This window comes from Peromyscus maniculatus, chromosome 3 (assembly GCF_049852395.1).
Source record: "Peromyscus maniculatus bairdii isolate BWxNUB_F1_BW_parent chromosome 3, HU_Pman_BW_mat_3.1, whole genome shotgun sequence".
Taxonomy (NCBI): Eukaryota; Metazoa; Chordata; class Mammalia; order Rodentia; family Cricetidae; genus Peromyscus; species Peromyscus maniculatus.
Genome location: NC_134854.1, coordinates 135,332,763 through 135,356,364, shown reverse-complemented (window position 1 = coordinate 135,356,364; position 23,602 = coordinate 135,332,763). Strand labels below are relative to the sequence as shown.

The 23,602-nt window shown below is 43.8% G+C and overlaps 1 protein-coding gene across 31 annotated transcripts in view; it reads right to left on the bottom strand.

Annotated features, from left to right (window-relative positions):
- Window positions 1–14,596: 14,596 nt before the first annotated feature.
- Setd5 (SET domain containing 5) overlaps window positions 14,597–23,602 on the bottom strand; it is an 89,945-nt gene continuing 80,939 nt past the window's right edge. For all 31 annotated transcript variants that reach the window (XM_076567563.1, XM_042273792.2, XM_076567550.1 and 28 more), the window contains 4 exons: window positions 19,758–20,056; window positions 18,314–18,447; window positions 17,818–17,906; window positions 14,597–17,204 (listed from right to left, as the gene is read on the bottom strand). In XM_076567563.1, coding sequence (XP_076423678.1) covers window positions 16,596–17,204; window positions 17,818–17,906; window positions 18,314–18,447; window positions 19,758–20,056 — 1,131 coding nt within the window. In that variant the 3' untranslated portion in view covers window positions 14,597–16,595. The remainder of the gene's footprint in view (window positions 17,205–17,817; window positions 17,907–18,313; window positions 18,448–19,757; window positions 20,057–23,602) is intronic.

Below are 23,602 nucleotides of genomic sequence, written 5' to 3'. Positions count from 1 at the left end.
CAGGGGTGGGGAGAATGGAGGGACTAAAGGCCTGGTATTTTGGTGAAACGGGAAGTGTGGGGAAGGCAGGAGATTGTGAGGACAGAACCCAGACTCTCACCTGAATAGTCCCAGGAAGATGTGGAGAGGAACCCTGCATACACTGTTCCCTCCAATTTCAGGAAAACGTGGTATGAGTTAGCGTGGAGGGCAAGGCTCCACCGAGCAGTCCAACAACCTTGAGGCTGGTCAGAGTGAAAAGATAATAGTAGTGAAAGGGTCTAGAGCAGCGCTTCTCAGCCTTCCCAACGCTGCGACCCCTTAATACAGTCCCTCATGTGTGGTGACCCCCCCCAACCATAACATTATTTTTGTTGCTACTTCATAACTTTTGCTACTGTCATGAATTGTGATGTTAATATCCGTGTCTTCGAACAAACCCCCAAAGGTGTCTCGACCCACAGGTTGAGAACCGATAGTCGAGAGGATGTAGTAAAAGACCCAGAGCCTCAGGAGGGAGGAGATTTTAATCTTGTGCACAAGATGCAATTGTCGGGAAAATTTTTAGTGAGAACATCGACACAACCAGATGAGAGGGAACAAGCAGGTTATTTAAATGGCTTGCAAGGATGAGGTGGTGCATGTCTGCAATCCCATCTCAAGGGGGGTAGAGGCAAGAGAATCACGAGTTCAGGGTCGTGCTTGGCTAGTGAGAAGGAAGCCAGCCTCAGCTACATGAAACCCTGTCATTACACACACACACACACACACACACACACACACACACACACACACACACGTGCATGCACATACACGCTTTCTAGGGTAATGAGATGCTAATAAAGTGGGTTTCATTCAGTAAGGGCCAATGGGTGAGATGAAGGATATGAGTTTTACCTATAAAGGAGAAGGAAGTTCTGAAAACAGCAGGAAGGCCGTGAGAGAAGGGATATGGAGAAGTAGCTGCAGGGCAGGACTAGGAGCCAGGATGACACAGCACTCTTGATTCTGGGAGGTCTGTCCTGCGGGGAGACACACGAGGATGTGATGCAGGATGATGATGCTGGCTGCTGGTGCCCAACAGATGCACCTGGAGGAGCCCAGATGCAGGCTCAACCAGATGCAGCCGAGACACCGATTCAACCTGGGTGTGTCGCAATGTTTCAAATCCATTTACTCACTCAACGAAGCCCTCAGCGAATGTCCACCCTGGCTAGGCACCTAGGTCCTAGGTGTACAGAAACACACCACTTGTGGATTTATCAACCATTTCAGGCCTGTTTCTAATGGCCTGTTTATGTTTAAGCACTACAGAAATACAGCTTAAACCAAACCCAAAAGTTAATGAGTTATGAAAGTCTTCAAAACACCACCCCAGAGAATCCTGCTAAACACCCCAGCAATGCTTCACTGCTGCTGAAGAGCAGCCTCAGCCTAGTCCTCAGAGTAATGGGAGCTTGACTTGTATGGTGATCGCTTCCCAAGGTTTATGTTTTCTGTTATGTTGCAAGTGAACCTCTCAAAAACACGGCTTTGCCCTTTTAAAAATGAGCTATTCTCCTCTACTTCTTTGGGATTAAGTAGTACTCACAGTGGAATTTGGCTGGCTTCCCTCTTCCTGGGTAATTCCCTTCATGTTTTAAAAAAAAATATTTGTAATGTGTGTGTAAACCTGTGTGAGTTTATGTGCACAAACTGTATGCAAGAGTCCCGGGAGGCTGGAAGAGGGCATCAGATCCCTTGGGACTGGAGTTACAGGCACCGTGAGCCACCGTGTGGGTTCTTGGAGCTGCTCTGAATTGCTGAGCCATCTCTCTAGGCCTGGTTTGGGTTTTTGATTTTTTTTTCACCAGGTATCACTGTGTTGCTCTGGTGGGCCTGGAGGTCTCTGTGCAGATCAGGTGGGAACTGGTCAGTGATCTCCCCGCCTCTGCCTCCCAATTGCTAAGATGACAGGTGTTCAATCCTATGTGAAGATTCTCTTGTTGGGGAGTTGACTGTTGTCTTTTTACTTCAAGCAAATTCATAATCAAACCTGGATGCTTTATAAGACTCTGATATACGTTTTTTTTTTTTTTTTTTTTCTATTTTGTGTGCATGGATCTTTGGCTGCATGTATGTCTGTGTACCATTACCATGTGCATGTCTGGTGTCCACAGAGGCCAGACGAGGGCATCAGATTCCCTGGAACTGGAGTTATAGATGGTTGTGAGCTTTCATGGGGGTGCTGGGAGTCAAACCCAGGAACTTTGGAAGAGCAGCCAGTGCTCTTAACTGCTGAGCCATCTCTCCAGCCCCTGTTATTCATATTACTTCTTCACAGATTTTTTTTTGTCCAAACATTATATAAATTGTGTTGCCAGTATCTGTGGATAGTCTAGGCTGACCCCAAACCCACAGGGATCCTTCAGCCTCAGCCTTGCAAGTGCTGGTTTCAGACACTATGTCTGTCTCAGGATGTTTTACGTTGGTCATCTGGGGTTCAGCTTACCAAGTATGGGATCTACTTTGCTTTCTGTTGCTGTGATAACACCCCATGAACAAAGGCAACTCAGGAGGAAGGGGTTGATTTCAGCTTACATTTTACAGCTCATCATCTGGAGGAGCCAGGGCAGGAACAGAAGCAGGAACCTGAAGGCAGGAACTCCGGCGGCGGGTGGTGGAGACCGTGGAGGACAACTGCTTATTGGCTTACTTGGCTAGCTTTCTTATGCAACTTTGGCCCAGGGACCCTGGGGATAATCCTGCCCTCAGTGCTCTGGGCCCTCCCACATCCATCAGCAATCAAGAAAATGCCCCATAGACAATGCCCACAAGTCAGTCTGATGGAGGCAACTCCTCTTCCCAGGTGACCCTAGTGTGTTGACAAAAACTAATCACAGATGTAATTCGTAGCTTCAGTGATCTTAGGACAGTTTTCTTCAACTGGAACTTTTGGTGTTTCTCCAGCCCCTCTGATGCTTCTGTTGAAACTCCTATTTCCCACACAAGGGTATCTGTGTTAGCTGTCTCCAGTATTTGTCACTTAAAAAAAAAAACAACTATTTGGGCTGGACAGATGGCTCAGAGGTTAAGAGCACCGACTGCTCTTCCAGAGGTCCTGAGTTCAATTCCCAGCAACCACATGGTGGCTCACAACCATCTGCAATGAGATCTGGCACCCTCTTCTGTATACATAATAAATAAATAAATCTTTAAAAAAAAACTATTTAAAGCCATTTTAAATTCATGGCAAAGTTGATGGAAAAGTCTTCACATTCTTCCCCGACACCAAGCCATCCCCCTAAACAGAATCCTACAAAGGACTGACGACACAGTTCATGTGCTACAACTGATGAGCCCACACTGACATTTCCTTACTTCACGAAGTCCAGAGTTTACATTAGGGCTCCGTGTTGTACATCCCATGACTCCCCCCCCCCATACACCCCCACCCCGAGGGTTTCTCTGTGTAGCGCTGGTGCCTGTCCTGGAACTTGCTCTGCAGACCAGGCTGACCTCGAACTCACAGAGATCCGCCTGGCTCTGCCTCCCGAGTGCTGGGATTAAAGGCGTGCGCCACCACCGTCCGGCTACATCCCATGACTTTTGAGAAACATGTGACACATATCCACTCGTGCACTCATCATACAGAATCACTTCACTTCTCTCAAGTTCCCATGTCTCTCAACTCCTCTTTTTTAAAAATATTTTTATTTTATAATTAATTTAATTTTATGTATCAGCCACAGATTCCCCTGTCCTCCCTCCTCCCACCCCCAGCCCTCCCCCACAACTCACCCCCCTTTCCCATTTTCTTCAAGGCAAGGTCTCCCCCGGGGAGTCAGACCAGCCTGGCACATTCAGCTGAGGCAGGTCCAGTCTCCTCCTCCCTGCACCAAGGCTGAGCAAAGTGTCTCAGCATAGGCCCCAGGCTCCAAAAAGCCAGCTCATGCACTAAGGACAGGCCCCTGTCCCACCGCCTGGGGGCCTCCTAAACAGTTCAAGCTCATCAACTGTCTCACTTATCCAGAGGGCCTGGTCTGGTTCCATGGGGGCTCCTCAGCTATTGGTTCACAGTTCATGTGTTTGGCTATTTGTCCCTGTGCTTTTTCTAATCATGGTCTCAATATCTCTTGCTCATACAATCCCTCCTCTCTCTCGCCGATTGGACTCCTGGAGCTCCGCCTGGGGCCTGGCTGTCTTTTTACTGCCCACATAGTATTGCCTTTCCCAGAATGCCATGGGTGGAATGGTACACTATTCTTTTCAAGTTAGCTTCTTTCACACAGTAAAATGCACTTAAGGTTCCTCTCTGTCTTTATGTGGCTTCTAATAGATCATGTCTCCTCCCTCAGCCTTGAGGTATGGTTGAGGATTCATATTCAAAACTTACATGTGTGCATATGTTTTACACACATATACATTCTGATAAGACTTAACACATACATCACATTTCATATTTTATTTTTTGTGGTGAGGACATTCCAGGGCTGCTCTGTAAAACACATTCCAAGTCGCCATTTGTTCACTGGGTCTGGAACTTCCCAGGCTTCCACCTCCTACTGTTGGCCGAACATTAATGTATCATGTTTACCAATCCTGTGACCTCTGGTAACCACCCTTCTTCTATGAGTTTGACTTTTTTAGATTCCACATGTAAGTGAACTAACTTTGTGGCTGGCTTATTTCATTTAACATGTTCTAAAAGGTAGGCTTTCCCATTTTAAAGGTTGAATGGTGTTACAGTCCCTTTCCATTTGTACCGACCTTCACCTTCCTAACTTTATCCTATTTCGTTCTTTCTGATGCTACTGCAAATTGATTTCCTTTGTGGATAACTGTTACTGTGTAGAAATGTAACTTGTTTTTGTTTAGACAGGGTCTTCTGTAGCTGGACTGGCGACTTTGAACTCACCACCCTCCTGCATCCACCTCCAAATTTTAGGATTACAGTCTTACAAAACGAGACTCCATTGGTAAATTGATTTTGAATCTTGCTACTTTACTATATTTATTAATCCTGACAGCATTTTGTTGAATCTTTAGGGATTTCTGTATATAAGGTTAAGTCACCCTCTGCACCAATGTATAGTCCAGGTTGGCCAACAACTCAAGATCCTTCTTACTCAGCCTTCTAAGTACTCAGATAATGAGTGTTACATTTTTTAGTGTGTATGTATTGAGCATGTATCCCGGGGATAAAACCCACTTGACTGGGTTATATGATCCCTTTAATGTGAATCCAGCTTGCTAGCGTCTCAGTATGGGACGAGTATTTTGCAAGTAATCTCCATATTATCACAAAATAACTGCCCTCCAGTAATGAGCCTCTGTTAGCCTCCCCCGGATTTGCTTTTACTTTCCTATTTGATTATTGTAGTAGAATATTATTTGAAGGTGTGTTACTTTTGCTTATGTTGCATTTGTTTAACTCTGTGAAGCTGTGTTACTGTGCCTGTCTAAAACACCTGATGGTCTAATAAAGAGCTGGCCAACAGCAAGGCAGGAAAAGGACAGGCGGGGCTGGCAGGCAGAGAGGATAAATAGGAGAAATCTGTGAAGAGGGTTTGGAGAGCTAGGAGCCAGAGAAAGAGAGGGACTCCAGGGGCCCAGCCACCCAACTACACAGCCACAGAGTAAGAGTAAGATTTATAGAAGTAAGAGAACAGGAAAAGCCCAGAGGCAAAAGGTAGATGGGATGTTAAGGAAAGCTGGTTAGAAACTAAACCTAGCTAAGGCTGGTCATTCATAATTAAGAATAAGCCTCCGTGTGTGATTTATTTGGGAGCTGGGTGGTAGGCCCCCCAAGAAAAGAGAAAAAAACCCCAATAACAGGTTATTCTATATATATACAGGGGTATTTCAGGTTTTAATTTCCAAGACTATCAAGATGTATGCCGAACACTTTTCCATACATGTTACTTGCCATCTACATATATAGTATCTGTTCAGATCTTTTGCCTTTTTAAAAAGAGAGATCTTTCAAATTGCTTGATTTTGTTTACTTTGGATTAACAATCCTTTATCAGATGCCCTTTGCAAATCTATTTTCCCACTCTGACTTGACAATGTCTCCTGCAGAAAACATTTTAATTTTCATGAAGTTCATATTTACAGTTGTTTTGTGGGTCATGTCATTTTTTGATTTAAAGTCACTTTTGTCCAACTGGATCAGGCCCTCTGGATAAGTGAGACAGTTGATTAGCTTGATCTGTTTGGGAGGCATCCAGGCAGTGGGACCGGGACTTTTCCTTAGTGCATGAGCTGGATGTTTGGGACCTGGGGCTTATACAGGGACACTTGGCTCAGCCTGGGAGGAGGGGACTGGACCTGCCTGGACTGAATCTACCAAGTTGAACTCAATCCTCAGGGAAATCTTTGCCATGGAGGAGATGGGAATGGGGGCTGGGCTGGGGGGAAGGAGGGGTGGGGGGAGATGGGAGAACAAGGGAATCCGTGGCTGATATGTAAAATTAAATTATAAAATAAAAAAAAAGAGAGAGAAAAAAAAGTCATTTTTGGATATGTGAGAGGTACTTGCTGCCAGCTCTGATAATCTGAGTTTGATCCTTGGGAACATGGTGGCTCTTCTTGTGGTGATATATTTGTAATCTAAGAAATACAGCTTGCCTAAAGATCAGAGGACAGAGCTAGTCACAAAAGTTAGCCATAGAGGTCAGGCAGTGGTGGCACACATCTTTAATCCTAGCACTTGGGAGGCAGAGGCAGAGATCCGTCTGGATTTCTGTGAGTTCAAGGCCACACTGGGCTACATAAAATTAATCCAGTCTAAAAGAGAAACAGCCAGGCAGTAGTGGCACATACCTTTAATCCCAGCACTTGGGAGTCACATGCCTTTAATCCCAGCACAAGGAAGATTAAAGATAGGAAGTGATATGGCTGGGCAGAGAAAGGAATGTAAGGCGGGAGGAGACAGAAATTAGGCCTTTTTGACTGGACTCAGGCATTCAGTCTGAGGATTTGTGGAGACAGGATCTTCTCTTTTTGGCTGAGGGGTTGGTGAGGTGAGAAGTGGCTGTGGCTTGCTCTGCTTCTCTGATATCAGCTTCCACCCCATGTCTGGCTCCAGGTTTTTATTATAAGATCATTTAGGATTCATGCAACACTTCTGACCTCCACACATGCATGGTGGACATACATGTGTGCACACACAGAGAAATAAATGTGAAAAGTTATCGTTAACCTAGTGTCTCCACCTCCACAGCGCCAGCATCACAGGTGTGTGCCATCACGCCCAGCTGTCCTTTCTTTTATAGATGGATGTCCAGTTATTCCAGCACCATTTGTTGAAGAAACTGCCTCTTTATTGCTTTGCATCTTTTTAAAGGTCAGATGGACCACACCTGTGTTAACTCCTGGCCTCTGTTTTGTTCCAGTGATCAATTTGCCAACACTGACACCATCATCATGATTACTGTAGCCTTCTTCCCAGGTGGTGAGGTCAGGTTGTAGATGTCCAGAAATAGCCTGCTGGGACTCTAACTTAGATTGCATCAGCTTTATAGATTAGAGCTGACCTGCTATCCTACCACTGTACACACATCTCATCTCTCTACTTAGTTCTTTGAGCTCTTTGCCAGTATCTTATGATACCCCTATGGACCATCTCCCCATTAGATTTCCACCTACATATTTCATTTTACAAGATAATGTGATTTAAATGTATAGGTGATATGTTCCAAGACCTTGAGTTCTTGAAACTTCAGGCGACACTGGACACTACTCAGATGCTCCTTCACTTAGGACAGCTTGACATACTACTCTAACTTCACAACATTAGACAAAAGGCCCATACAACTATTCCATTTCTCATTTTCATACAGCATTAAATTACACCAAGCATTCAACACTTTATTATAAAACAGGCTTTGTGTTAGGTAATTTTCCCTAACTGAAGGCCAACACAAGCATTCCGAGAAAGAAGCTAGTTTAGGGTGACCTATGATAATCATTAGTTAAGGGTATTAAAAGCATTTGACTTACACTATTTTCAACTTGCAATAGTTTATGGGTCTGTAATCCCATTGTAAGTCAAGGAGCATCTACATACATACATGTTTTACCCCATTCATACCTACCTCTGTTTCGTTTATATAATAGGCACAGAATGAAATGAACAATACCACATGGAATCTTGACTGTGTACACAGTTTCTTTGTTTTGAAGAGTCAAAGCAAATGCTAATATTTTTACAAGTTGATGGAGAGTAATCTGTCATGCAGAAAGTGAAACAGGAAGTAAAATGGGACTCCCGAATTGCACTTTTAATTTTTATCATGTTGAGGAAGTCTCTCCAACTCCTGCTTCCTTAAGATACCTCTTTATCTGTATCTTTTTAAAAAATAATTTATTTAACTTTATTCTATGTGTCAGATCTCCTGGAACTGGAGTTACAGACAGTTGTGAGCTGCCATGTGGGTGCTGGGAATTGAACCCAGGTCCTCTGGAAGGGCAGCCAGTACTCCTAACCCCTGAGCCATCTCTCCAGCTCCATCTGTATCTTTACTATGTTACTGTGTTGCATTTTGTCTCATGATTGTATGAGATGTGACTTTGAACTTTTCCTGCTACTTATTCTTTCCTTTCATTTTAATTTTAAATGTTTGGGTGTCTCCCTTGTATATGTCTGTGTACCATGTACCTGCAATACCTGGAGGCCGGCAGAGGACGGCAGACCCCCTGGGACTGGAGTTACAAATAGTTGTGTGTACCAGGCTTTTTCTTTTAAGCCACCAACCAGCTCCCAAATCATGACACAGAGACTTATTAGTTTTGAATGCTTGACCTAGCTTAGGCGCGTTTCTTGTTAGCTCTTTTAACCTAACCTGTTTCTCTTTATCTACTTACTGCCTTGAGGCTTTCTATTTTTCTTTCCTTCTGTATATCTTGCTTCCACTGGTTCTTGTGTCTGGCTGGTTTCTTGCTTTGGGTGTGTCTCTCTCTTTCTCCCTCATTCTCTTCATCCTTTCTTCTCTCTCTTCCTCTTGAGCCTATATTTCTCTTCCTATTGATTCTTTCTGCTTGCCAGCCCTGACTATCCCTCTCCTGCCTGGCTATTGGCTATTTAGCTTTTTTAAAAATTAAAAAAAAAATTGAACACAGTGTCTCCAATGCAGTACAAGGCTATTCAGCTTTTTATTAGACCATCAGGTGCCTTAGGCAGGCAAGGTGAAACAAATGCAACACATCTTTACATGATTAAAGGCAGCATAAACCAATGTAACACACCTTTACACAGTTAAAGTAATATTCTACAGCATAAACCAATGTAACACACCTTTACACAGTTAAAGTAATAGTCTACAGCATCAACAAATGTAACACATCATTGCCCAGTTAAAATAATATTCCACAAAACAGTTGTGTGCCACCATATGGGTGCCGAGAATTGAACCCTGTCCCCAGAAGAACCTCTGAACCATCTCTCCAGTTCCTCCTGCTACTCCTTTTTATAGGCGTTAAGTTTGCTTACACTCAGAGAAAGGAGGCATTATAACCCAAGTTTTCCTCTCAAGTTTGAGGGTACTCTCCTTTTTGGTATGTATGTCAATTATTAAAAATATAGACCGAAGCCCAGTGGTGGTGGTGCACACCTTTAATTCCAGCACCCAGGAAGTAGAGGCCGAGGCAGATAGATCTCTGTGAGTTTGAGACCAGCCTACTCTACAAAGTGAGTTCCAGACAGCCAAAGCTGTTATACAGAGAAACTCTGCCTTGAAAAGACAAAACCAAATATACACACAAACTTTCTCTCTCTCTCTCTCTCTCTCTCTCTCTCTCTCTCTCTCTCTCTCTCTCTCTCTCTCTCTCTCTCACACACACACACACACACACACACACACACACACACACACTTAAAATGCTCAGCTTCAACTTCCACAAGAAAAACTAAACATTCAGTAACACAGCTGGCACTTGATAATAGCAAATACACTAATTCCCAATAAGCAGTTAAATGTTGTACCTTCCTATTTTGCATACAGGTGAGCTGTCAATGATTAAGAAAAGCCATCCTTCATATCTGGTAGGAAACATGTTTACTCACTATCAGAAGCCATAAAACGCGCCTCAACATTGCATCTCAGTTCTCATCTTCACCTTCCAGTGTCTGGCTTGATTCCCTCACAAAATTCTGACAAATGTTACAATGAACACAAAAATACTTGGTGGTTTGTTGTTGTTTTTCAAGACAGGGTTTCTCTGTTTAACAGCTTCAGCTGTCCTGGATCTCAATCTGTAGACCAGGCTGGCCTTGACTTTATAGAGATCCTCCTGCTTCTGCCTTCCAAATGCTGGGATTAAAGGCATGTGTCACCACAGCCCAGCTAAAAACACCTGTTTTTTATTTTATTCATTCATTCATTCACTTATTTATTTATTTTTTAGTTTTTCAAGACAGGGTTTCTCTGTTTAACAGCTTTGGCTGTTCTGGAACTCGATCTGTAGACCAGGCTGACCTTGAATTCACAGAGTTCCAACTGTAGACCAGATTGGCCTTGAATTCAGAGTTCTGACTGCCTCTGCTTCACAGTGCTAGGATTAAAGGCGTGCACCACCAGGCCTGCTAAAAATTCCTGTTTTTATTTATTTATTTTTGGTTTTTAGAGACAAGAGTTTCTCTTTGTAGCTTTGCACCTTTCCTGGATCTCGCTCTGTAGACCAGGCTGGCCTCGAACTCACAGAGATCTGCCTGCCTCTGCCTCCTGAGTTCTGGGATTAAAGGTGTGTGCCACCACTGCCCGGCTAAAACTCGTGTTTTTAAAAGAGGACCATGTGGTAGATGGTGACAGGTTTTCTAGATATTCCTAGGGTATCCTCTCCAAAATGCAATAGGAATCCTTATTGTCTTAGGGTTTCTATTACTGTTAAGAGACACCATGACCACGGCAACTCTTATAAAAGAAAACATTTAATTGGGGTGACTCACTTACAGTTCAGAGGTTCAGTCCATTATCATCATGGTGGGGCATGGTGCTTACAGGCAGACATGGTGCTGGAGAAGTAGCTGAAGAGTCCTACATCTTGCAGGCAACAGGAAGTGGTCTGAGACACTGGGCAGGGATGAGACCTAACAGCCCACCTCCACATTGATAGATTTCCTCCAATAAGACCACATCTATTCCAACAAGGCCACACGTCCTAAAGTGCCATTCCCTTTGGGGGCCATTTTCTTTCAAACCACCACATTTACCTTCTGAGTGCTTTACTTTAGTTACAATACTGTTACCATGTGTCTTAGGGTTTCTATTACTGCAACAAAACATCATGACCAAAAAGCAAGTTGGTGAGGAAAGGGTTTATTTGGGTTACATTTCCATATCACTGTACATCATTGAAGTAGTCAAGTCAGGAACACAAACACGGTAGGATCCTGGAGGGACAAGCTGATGCAAAGGCCATGGAGGAGTGCTGCTTACTGGCTTATTCCCCATGGCCTGCTCAGCCTCTCTTATAGAACCCAGGACCACTAGCCCAGGGATGGTACCACCCTCAGTGGGCTGGGCCCTCCTCCATCAATCACTAATTGAGAAAATGCCTTACAGCTGTATCTCATGGAGGCATTTCCTCAATTGAGGCTCCTTCCTCTCTGGTAATTCTAGTTTGTGTCAAGTGGATACACAAAACCATCCAGTACGCCATGTTTGATACCTTTCACACTCAGCAAAACAGAGATACTGAGTAAACTTCTGCCAATCAAATTTATCAATCCATTGATAAATTCTGCTGTGTAACTGTAAAACATACCTGATTTCAGCCACTTTTCATCTCTAGCATTGACATTTTAATAGAAGGCTGCTGTATGAGTCAGGGCTCTCTGTAGTAACACAACTTTTAAGAATGAATCTCTCTCTCTCTCTCTCTCTCTCTCTCTCTCTCTCTATATATATATATATATATATATATATATATATATATATTTACTAGAATGAGAGAAAGGGGATTTATTAGAATGACTTACAGGCTGCTGTCCAGCTAATCCAACAATGGCTGGGTATAGCTGGAGTTTTCTCCAGTTCCACCCAGGCCCTCAGCCGCTCAGACCCAAGTAAACACAGAGACTTATGTTATTTATAAACTGGCCGTGGCAGGCTCCTTGCTATCTAGGTCTTATATCTTTTTTTTTTTTGTTTTGTTTTGTTTTGGTTTTTCGAGACAGGGTTTCTCTGTGTAGCTTTGCGCCTTTCCTGGAACTCACTTGGTAGCCCAGGCTGGCCTCGAACTCACAGAGATCCGCCTGGCTCTGCCTCCCGAGTGCTGGGATTAAAGGCGTGCGCCACCACCCCGGCCCGGCCTTAGGTCTTATATCTTAAATTAACCCATTTCTATCCATCTATAAGTTGCCTGGCTTACTGGTACTTTCACATCATGCTTCCTCTGTCTCTGGCTGGCGACTCCTGACTCAGCCTTCCTGTTCCCAGAACTCTCTTCTCTGCTTATCCCGCCTATACTATACTTCCTGCCTGGCTATTGGCCAATCAGCATTTTATTTATCAATCAATCAATCAATCAATCAATCAATCAATCAGAACAACACATTCACAGCATACAGAACATCCCACAGTAGCTGGGTGTGAATGGAAGTTCCAAGAATCCAGTAGTTGCTCAATTCACAAAGCTGGATGTCTCAGTGGGTCTTCAGTATACACTGGAATCTTGAAGAAGTAGGCTCTAATGCCAATGAAGAGATGGACTTGCTAGCAAGGCAAGGGCAAGCAGGCAAAGCATAAGCTTCCTTCTTCCCTGTCCTTCAACAAGGTTCCCAACAGAATGGGTGGCCTAGATTAAAGATGTTTCTTCCCACCTCAAGTTCTAGATTAAAGGCATGTCTTTTCTCAACTCAAAAGATCAGGATTAAAGACATGTCTTCCTACCTCAAAGATCTAGGTTAGAAGTGGATCTTCCTACTTCAAATTAAGCAGTAAAAATAAATCTCTCTCACAGGTATGCTTTCCATTTTTAGATTTCAGTTAATCCCAGATGTACACAAAGTGACAACCAAGAATAGCCATCACAACTGCCATCACATAGTTTGCCTGAATAATTGTTAATGGCTGGAAACTGTTTTTTCAGTTTCTATTAATTTTTCCCTCAACAGCACCAAGACAACGTTAAATAGAGGAATTTTAAGAAAACAGCAACCATCTAGTAGATCATGCCACTTTTCTGCTTGAAATCCTGCGGATTCTCCACATTGCTTCGAATGTGGACACTTTAGAGACTTCCATTTAGGGATCACAAACTACAGACTACAGGCCAAATCTAACTTTCTTCCACCTACCTATTTCTGGAGATGCCTTTCCTAGGGGTCACATACTGTCTACAGTTGCTTTTCTACAGTTCCAAAGAGCTGAGAAAGAGAACAGATGACATGGCTCACCCCATCTCCTCAGTTCTATCACTGGATCTTCAGCTAACTTTCTCCCAGCTCCGTCTCAACCAAGCTTTTTCTAATGGAGCTTCCTGAAATAAATACACTTCCTGAAATAATTAGCACTAGCCAATGACCCCCTCATCATCACCAAGGTCTCAGTTTCAGTGTCAACTCTTGGACTTTTCCTGACCAAAAAAACCAAAGAGGCTCTTTCAACCACTCTAGACATCTGTCCTGAAAACAGTAGCACTGAGTTGTTTTCCTTTATAATGGTTGAGAAAATTTATATCTCAAATGACCTAGCTTTTTAGAGGTATCAACCTTTTGACACTGCAGTGACACTGTGGTTTATAATTGTGTCGGGCCATATTCATAGCTACCCTGGGATACATGCAGCATGCAAGGGCTTAGATGATCCCAACTTTGCTGGCACCGCCTACCAGCACTGTTGTCAGGAACCAGTTGAGTATATATATGCCTTGCCTATTGGCCTTAAGTTAGGACACTGACCTTGGGCAGATCAAGGGCATAGAGCTGCTTCACAGTCAGTCTTACCTGGTGTTTACGGGCTTGACACTTGCCATTGAAGACAAGTGCCGTCTCTTTTTCAAGACTGCTCAGTGGTGAGGGAGCATGATTGATTGTTTTCTTGAGGTGCTCTTCTAAGGCTATTTGAGGTGCTTCTGGAGTCAGTGTCTTGGGCTGCTGAAAGGCAGGTGACAATTGGTTTGTTTATTTGGATCTCCAAAGCTGTTATTGGGGTTTGGAAAGGGCAAGAGCTTCCATTTTTATACTTCTGGTGCTATCATGGTGAAATTGGTGCAATAACATGGTATGGAACTTTAAAGTCACACACTGGTTTCTCTCTCCCCTAGAACCTAAGCTCTAGGAGAGAAGAGACACCTGCTTTGTTCAGACTCATTTCCATTTTAATAAGCACAATTCACTTAGTACCACAAATAATGTCTGGTATTGCCTTTATATAAGAGACACCAATGTCTAACTCCCAAGTAAATGATAGACACTAGGGACACTTCCAATACTGTAGATTTGCATTAACATTGGCCTGATATCAATCACAGATGGCCTGAGGAAGATGAATCAGGATTTTTGGCCACACCATAGGCCAAAATCCACTGATAGCAACTCTTTTGGACATGGGTTCATTTTGTGCTTGGTCAGGTAAGGTTAAATCAGGAAAAGTGATGTTCTAGAACAAACACATTCTCAACATTATGATGATTTATGGTTAAGAATTTTATTATCAAAATTATTACATCTCTTGTGAAAGTTCAAATGTTACAGCAAGGTGTAAACACTCCACTTGAGGAAGAAGCGATGCTCCTTCCCTTCCAAGAGTCCCCCCTCCCCCCACCCTCCCCCCCAGAGGTCTGGTCTTGACAGCACCCTGCCCACACAGAGTGGCTGGGGTCTCTGCACGTGCCAGGCAGGGTGAGGGCCGCCTGCCCGCTGGCCTCTCCCCTTAGCTTTTAGCCAAGGGGAGAATGCAAACCCCAGCCCAAATGGAGAGACATTTACATACGTTTTATATAATATACAAAGAAACCGGCATCCCAGGCAACATGATTTCCACTCCCAATGCTCTCCCAGACTGATGGGTTTGTGGGGAAAACAACAAAAAGAAAAGTATTATGCTGAGGGTTCAGCATTAAAAACAAAACAAAACAAAGTAAAAAAAACTAAAACCAAAACAGAAAATCTCCCCTCATTTGAGCAAACACCTGATTTCAATTTTGAAAAGTGAAATTTTGTAACAGTCACACACAAAGAGAGAAGACTGTGCATATGATAGTTGTAGGTCAGGGTAGAAAAGGAGATGAAAGAGGCTGGGGAATGGGAAAGAAAACAGATTAGAGGTAAGGAGGGAGACTCACAGTATATCTTGTCCAAAAGAAGTCCGGTCCACTGCAGCACCAGGGATCACACTGTCATACACTCACTACCCTACCATGGTTATAGCTGAATACAAAATTAGATAAATAAAAACACGCCAGGTATTACAGTAAACAAGTGAAAGAAATAAGCTGGCAACCATATGGAATTTAAAAAGATTGTGTACCCCACCTGGGCTGGCTCCAGGGCTCCTCCAGGGGTGTACAACAGGCACAATGCACTGATGGGGAGAAGCCAGTCTGCTCTTGTCTCTCATCCAGAACAGTGTTAGGGGTATGGGTGACTTGTTAACTCTCACCTGCCCACTGTCATGTAAGCATCCCCTAAAGAAACTTTTGCGGGGCAGACCCCACACACAATCACAGCCCTGTCGGTGCCACTCTACAGCCTATCTGCCCCATTCTTACCCTGCAGTCGTAAGTGCATGCTTCTCAGTCACGGAGGCAGTCCTGTTCTTAGGACAGCAACTCCCGGTGAACTGGGAATAGGAAAATTAAAACTCAAAGGTTCCCCAGACCACTGGATCCTTCCTAAACTGGCCCACCTCCTTCTCTGCTTACTTCATCGGGCTATTATTAACCCACTGAAATGTGGGAAGGAGGAGTGGGATGGTAACAGCTGGGGCCCAATCCATCCCAAATCTGCTCCCAAATAACCAAGAGCTGACCACCAGCTCCTCTCAAAGCCAGGCAAGCCTCAGTCAGAGTAAGTGGTGAGCATTCCTCTCTCTGCCCATTTCCTAGTGGCTTTAAGACTAAGGTAGGGAGCATTCCTGGTGGACACACCTTGACCATGCACCTGCTTTTGGAATGGTTGTCTCACAGCAAACATTTACATACCTACCTTTTTTTTTTTTTTTCTTAAGTGCATAAAACCCTAACACTACTCAGATGGCTTGGGCTTTGAGATTGGCTCTTTCCACTTTTTTCTTTTGAAAAGAAAAAAAAAAATTTTTTTTTTTTATTGAAAAAGATGTCCTTACTGCACAAGTGACTACAGGCTACAGGCAAGGATGGGAGACATAGGCTTCAACACAAGTCATTGCACTTAGAACCGTTACTAACCGAAACACCATTTGCTTGTTAACAATGTACCCTTAACAGCAGGGAGAAACTTCTTTATAGTCTCTGCTTCAGACAAGATTTACATCTTTCTCCAAGGCCGGAGGCCAGTCACGACCACAAGTCTCATTTCTTGCTGACCAGACCCATTCCTCTGGCACCTTGTACCCCTCTTCCCCAGCAATATGCTCGGCCTTGGTTCCAGAGGCAGCTGGAAGGAAGCAGCTATGGGCTCATCAAGTTCAGTTTGCCCATATCCAGAAGCCCTAGGAAAGTCCTGTCTGAGTCTTGACTCCTGACCCTTGCAGTGGCTGGAGTCGGTACTGGTGTACACCCCCACTCCCACGATGTGGGTAGTGCTGTGAATTGGAAACCGCAGATACCCTGGAGGCCTGGTAGGCAGCTGACTGCCCAGCACTGGGCAGACTGATAGTCCGTAAGTCTGATGGCAATGACGACCTAGAGTTCTGAGGAAAGGAGGTGGAACTCAGCGTTCCTGTGCTGGGCTGAGAAACCGAGTCTGAGGTTGGTGAGTCTGAGGGGCCCTGTGGGGTAGGGCTAGCAGCACTCGAAGAACAGCTCCTCCTCGGAAGATTGCTGCCAGTGCTGTTTCCAGAATGCGGCTGGCTGCTGTAATACCCTGCAGTCCCCGTAAATGGGGCCAACGAGTCTGTGGACACAGGGTGGGCAGGGCTGGGGTAGGATGTGGAAGAGAGGGATGATTCTGAAGAACCATGAGAGGGGGGGTTTCCAGGTCTCAGTGCAGTAGTTCGATAACTGTATCCTGGAGACTGGGTGGGATGTCCTCTAAAGGGGGACGAACTCTGTTGAAGGAGGCTTTGTGATTCTGTCCGTGGACTGTCACACTGGAGGAGCTTCAAAGAGTAGGGAGGAAAGTGTAAGGAAGTTAACAGTCCCGTCAAAACTGTGGAGTGCTTACAACAGTCTACGTTTATTTTATCATAATTTTTTTTTTTTTTTTTTTTTGAGACAGGGCTTTTCTGTGTAACCCTGGCTGTCCTGGAACTCACACTAGAGGCTAGGCTGGCCTCGAAGATCCCCCTGCCTCTGCCTCCCAAGTGCTGGGATTAAAGGTGTGTGCCACCCATCACCTGGCTACAACATTCTATTTTTATTCTTTGCATTAAAAAGTGTGTATGTATATGTGCTACAACACTAATGTGGAAGTCTTAGGACAACCAGGAGTACATTCTTTCCTTCCACTATGTGGGTTCTGGGGATTAAACTCAGTTCATCAGGCTTGATCACAAGTGCCTTTCTAGCCCCTAAAAACAGTTTTTAAAGGGTATCAGCAACAATCTCTGATTATCTCATTTGCTTTACTGAAATCCCTGAGGTAAGCAGATGATGGCTGACTTACAGGGCTGCTGAGACACTATTTAACGTCAGCAGCTGACAGTGTTATCATGACTAGGAATATAGCACATCTCCACAGGCACCCCTCTCCTTAGAGCTCAGCAGACTTACCTGGTAGCTGTATCTGGAAGGGCTGTAAACAGTTGCTCCTTTAGAGAGTGCTGAGCTCAACGGCTCTGGGCCTTCTCCATCTGCAGGGTCTGGAAAGCATTATAAAAATCAACTTTGGCTTCTCAGAATACACAGGAAAATAGACATCATCCACTCAAATCAATAGTATCAACACATGCTGCTCTCTGTGATAAAATGAGCGCAGCATGCCAGGAGGGCAAACTAAGTGGTTAATTATGCGCTAAATTTTAAATGCCTCATCTTATTCTTGTCTCCTTCTTTTTCTTCATCCTTCATGGAGGTGGAGCTCCGGAACTTTGGAGAGATGAGAGTTACAGAAAAGTATCCCTTGGGAAAAGAGCAGACAGAGAGCAAGCAATGCTAGATCTCATGAATACTGTAGCTCAAAGAGCAAGACTGAGCTGGAGACTAGGGTGGAGCAGAACCCAGGCGTGTCAGAAAGACGCATTTCATCCCAGCACGTGTTGTGGCTTACCTGACTCTTTCTCTGTGATGTTGCTCTCCCATGTGGGGGAGGGCTCTCCCTTTTGGGCCACTCTCACACTGCTTCGGAGAACCTTAGGGATGCTTCCTCCTTCTCGGAGTCGTTCAACAGATGTAGGAACCATCCTGCAAAGGTACCAGGGTGTAAGAATTTCGAGCCAAGAGTCTGAAACAAGTAACTGTAACAAAGATGGTGCAGTCGAGTCTCTCTCTTTCTTCTTCTTTCGAGACAAAATTTCTGTGTAGTCCTGGCTGTCCAGGCTTTGTAGACCAGACTGGTCTTGAACTCAGAGACCTCCCTGCCTCTGCACCACCGTTTGGCCAGCCACAGTACAGTCTCTTATGTGAATTTTTCTCCTCTGTGAAGCTGTGTTCCTGACACATATACTATAGGTTATATACTATAGGTTATAAAGGACTCATATTAATGAATATAAGGATTTGAAACTTTGTCTCTTCTTTCCCAGGCTCATTTCTTTATTTCAAGATCCCCATGCTCGAGGATCCCTGGAGCTCACTGGCCAGAGACTCTGGCTTAATCAGTGAACTCCAAGTTCTATAAGAGATTCTGTCTCATAAGGTGGAAAGTGATAGAGGCAGGGACCCAGTGTTGATCGTGGGCTTCCAAATGTACGTCAATGTATCTTCCACTCCACCTCTGAAAGAAAGAAACACTGAGAGCTGTATCCCTAGCTCGGGTTCTGTGATGCATGTCTATAATGCCAGCACCCTGGAAGCAAAAGCAGGATCAAAGAGTTCAAGGCCAGTTTGGGCTACAGAATGAGACTCTGCCTCAAAAAATTATAGAGAAAAACTAAACCAACCTGTAATCCTATTTCACCCAACACCCACAACTTGTCATTAGTATTACTTATTTTGTTTTCTATGATGTCTTCTAAACCAGACAAGTCCTTTCAGAGCATTTCATCACTCTGTATATGCTAGCTGCAAGGGACACAGTTCTTGAATTAAAGGAGCCTGGAGTTGGCAAGATAAAGGTGCTTGTTACCAAGTCTAAAGACCCAAGTTCAATCTCCAGAACCAACACAGTGGCAAGGAAGAATTGATTCCAGAAGTATCCTCTGACTTCCATATGCATGTATGTACGTATGTACACACACACACACACACACACACACACACACACACACACACACACACACGGTTTGGCTGTTTACTTACTTTTCATATAAATTAAGACAAAGAGCCCTCTTAATAAAATCGCTTATGGGTACCCACAACTTCACTACACATTGTCCAGTGAGACTCTGAAGAGTGGGATGTGCTTATACTAACTAGCTGAACAGGACAAACAGCAAATTGGAGGCTGCTGTCTCAGGGAAGTGCTCTCATACAATTTAGGTAAAATTGGGAATGATCTGAATAAATACTTCCTACCTGAATTTAATTATAAAGCTAATTAAATATAAACTTACCACCTACTGCTGATGTTTTCTTGAGGTCTGCAGTGAGAGGAGGAAGTGCCCCTGGAATCTGATGGGCTTACCGCCTCCAAATGTGATGTGGAGGAATGAGATGGGGAGAATTTTTTGTGAGGGGACGAGGGGGTCCGGGCTGAGGATCCCTGCACACCATGGGCAGCAGCATCAGAAACAGAGTTACTGCTGCCTTGCCCAGCTCCTGCAGACTTGCTTTTGCTCTGTGAAGAGTCATTTCCCCCACCAGAATTCTCCTTGGCTTCTTGTTTCCGTTTGCGGTACTCTAGCAAGGATACCTAGATATGAAGAAGAAGGTATCATTAGCGAGTGGCTTACTGGCAACAGGGAAAAGAAAAGAGTCCTGGGTAAAGCAGTAGCAAGCCATGCAAACAAAGCAGGCACCAATTATGATAACCTTTATTGTATTTTAAAACTGTATGTGTGTATGGCTGTGTGTGTGAGTGCAGGTGCTGGAGTTGGAATACCCCTGGAGAGACCATCTGATGTAGGTGTTGTAAACTGAACTCAGATCATCTAGGTGAGCAGTATGGGCTCTTAACCACTAAGAGATCTTTCCAGCCCCCATATAACAACCTTTTTCAGGTATAAAAGAGATCTGATCACTGCTACAGATTCAAGCCAGTCAGAAACTGGTAAGGGGGAAAAGAATATCCTAAATGTCATTTTTTGAAGACTGGCGCTCAAGCGGATTGCATCCTCTGACTGTCTTCAGAGGAGCCTTTGAGATTACTGCCACCTTCGTCACCTATCAGTTACGTCCAACAACTGGGGCATCTGTGAGAACTGGGGCATCTGTGAGAATAGGGCAAAAAAAAGCAATTTTTATGCACCTTGGAAAAACCAGTCCTTCACTCCCTAGGAACACCCACTCCATCAAAAACAAACAAACCAACCCACAATAAATAAAGGACCACCAAGAGGAAAAAGGTATGTATTTCATGGTTCTTCATTATACTCAAATTTGGAAAACACACAATGGGATTTGGGGTTATTTGTATTACATATAAGGGAATAAAAGTATTGTAAAGCAAGAAGAAATTTCATTTATAGAATTCAGCAACCTATCTGTAACTTGGAAATGTTTTCCAAATCCTCAAACCACCTTCTAATCTTTACTCATTTCCACACCCCTCCCCCTGCTGTCAACAACAGATCTTTTTCCTGTCCACCAAGTACTGTGCTCTATTGCTTATTGAGCCTTCTGTAGAATCTTGTTTCTTGACTAAGCTATAAGTTGTAATAAGGTATAGGTTAAACTTATTGGGCTTTTAATTTTTCTCTCTGTGTGTACAAGCACATATAATGATGCATATATGGGGGTCAGAGGACAACTTTTCTGGAGTTGGTTCTTTTTGAGGGAATTTGTCTTGTTACTTCTGCCCTTGCACCACATATGTGGACTTCTGGCTGATTCTCCTGTCTCTACTTTGTATCTTGCTATGAGTGCTGAGGCTGGGATTATAGACTTTGGCTCTAGAGTTAAAAGCATTTGTGTGTGTGTGTGTGTGTGTGTGAGTGTTTTGCCTGCATGTGTATCTGGTGCTGGTGAAATCCCCAGGACTTGAATAAGAGCGATTGTGAGCCATGTGGGTGCTGGGAATTGAATCTTAGTCTCTGAAAGAGCAGCTCTTAATTGTCAAGCCATCTGTCCAGCCCTGGCTCTGGCTTTTTAAATGTGGGTTCTAGAGATCCAACTCAGGTTGCCAGGGCTACATGGCTAGCATTTTTACCTGCTAACTCATCTTGCTAGCATGTATTTTATTTTTGAAGCGAAGAGTTGGGTTTCTTTGGAGATAGTCTCATGTATCCTGTATGGTCTCAAATTCCTGCTTCTCCTAAGTGCTTGGATAGACTAGAGTCAAGTATCACCATGCCTAGCTCTATTTGTATTTTCTTTTTTTTTGGTGAGACTGAATCTATGTAGACCAGGCAGCCCTTGGATTTAGGATCTAACTACCCCAGTCTCCCAGGTCCTAAGATCACAGAAGTACGACACCACACATAAGCTTATTTAGTTTTAATTAAAAAACAAACAAAACAAAACCCCATCTACTTATTCATTAACGTGTAGGTCAAAGGATGACCTGGGGAAGTGGATTCACTCCTTCTACTACATGTGTCCTGGGGACCAAACTCAGGTCTGTCAATTGGCAGCAAGTGCATTTACACACTGATTTCCCACTGGCCTTTCCTTGACTTTAAAATACTGTATTATGAGCTGGGTGTGGTGGTACACACCTTTAATCCCAGCACTTAGGAGGCAGAAGCAGGTGGATCTCTGAGTCTAATGCCAGCCTGGTGTAAAGAATGAGTTCCAGGACATCTAAAGCTACACAGAGAAACCCTGCCTTAAACAAACAAACAAACCAAAAAACCAAACCAAAAAACCAAAACCAAACCAACCCCTCCCCCAAAAAACCCATTTTATCTACCCATATGTATGTGTATGTGGCTTGAGAGCAAAGAAAGGGAATTGGGAATGCCTTGGAGCTGGAGTTATTGAGGCTTGTGAGATACCCCACGTAGGTGCTAGGGTTCTGAACTCAGGTTTTGTGACAGACCAGTTAATGCTCTTACCAGCTGAACCATCTCTCTAGTCACCCATTCCTTGGCCTTTGATTAACACTCAGTACAAAAAATTGGCACATCACAGGTAACATATATATATATATATATATTAAATATTTATTTATTATGTATACAGTGTTCTTTTGACCTGAAGAGGGCGCCAGATCTCATTACGGATGGTTGTGAGCCACCATGTGGTTGCTGGGAATTGAACTCAGGACCTCTGGAAGAGCAGACAGTGCTCTTAACCGCTGAGCCATCTCTCCAGCCCCCCCAATATATTTTACAAATATTTCTGAAGCAACTTTAACTTCAATTCCTACTTATATAACAAATGAAACTAGAAATGCAAAGACATTTGTCATATTATATATTTTTTCAATAATTTATTTTTATTTTACATGTACTGGTGTCTTTGCCTTCATGTATGTCTGTGTGAGGGTGCTGGATCCCCTAGAACTGCGGTCACAGAGAGTTGAAAGCTGCCATGTGAGTGCTAGGAATTGAACCCAGGTCCTCTGGAAGAGCTGTCAGTTCTCTTAAGTGCTGAGTCATCCCTTCAGACCAGTGTTAGTATGTGTTTTGTAAGTCAGTACTACTCATACAAGGCTTTCAACCCCCATCATTATCTTATTCCCTATTGTGTGCAGTGTTTCCTTTTCCTATCATAAAAGCTCTTAAGTTTGTGCCTTAGTGTGAAATACCACAAAACAATAAAAATAGTTTGTGTATGCATTTTTATATATAATCTTGGAGAGAAGCTAATAAACTTGGATAATGAACACTACGGTAATTAAAATAAAGTCTCAAGTCTCTCTCCCCCCCCCCCCTTTTTTTTTCCCGAGACAGGGTTTCTCTATGTAGCTTTAGGTGTCGTGAACTTGCTTTTGTAGACCAGCCTGGCCTCGAACTCACAGAGATCCTCTTGCTTCTGCCTTCCAAGTGCTGGGATTCAAGGTGTGTACCAGCACCGCCTGGCATCACAAGGCTCTATTTCAATGAGGATATAACTAGTTTTTTTCTGTGAAAATGTTACACATGGGATACTCGGCATTTTTAGTCCCTAACAAAAAACACATCCAAGTCACTATGACAACCCAGAATATTCTTAAAAGCATAGACTAAAAAACAAAACCAAAAACACCAGACAGATTTTAGGTTTTGTGGTTTTTGAGAACAGGCATGACTTCTAAGCCTCACACCATGACAAGCTCTCTAAGGTCTAGTCTGCCCACTGAATCCTGGTCCTAGTC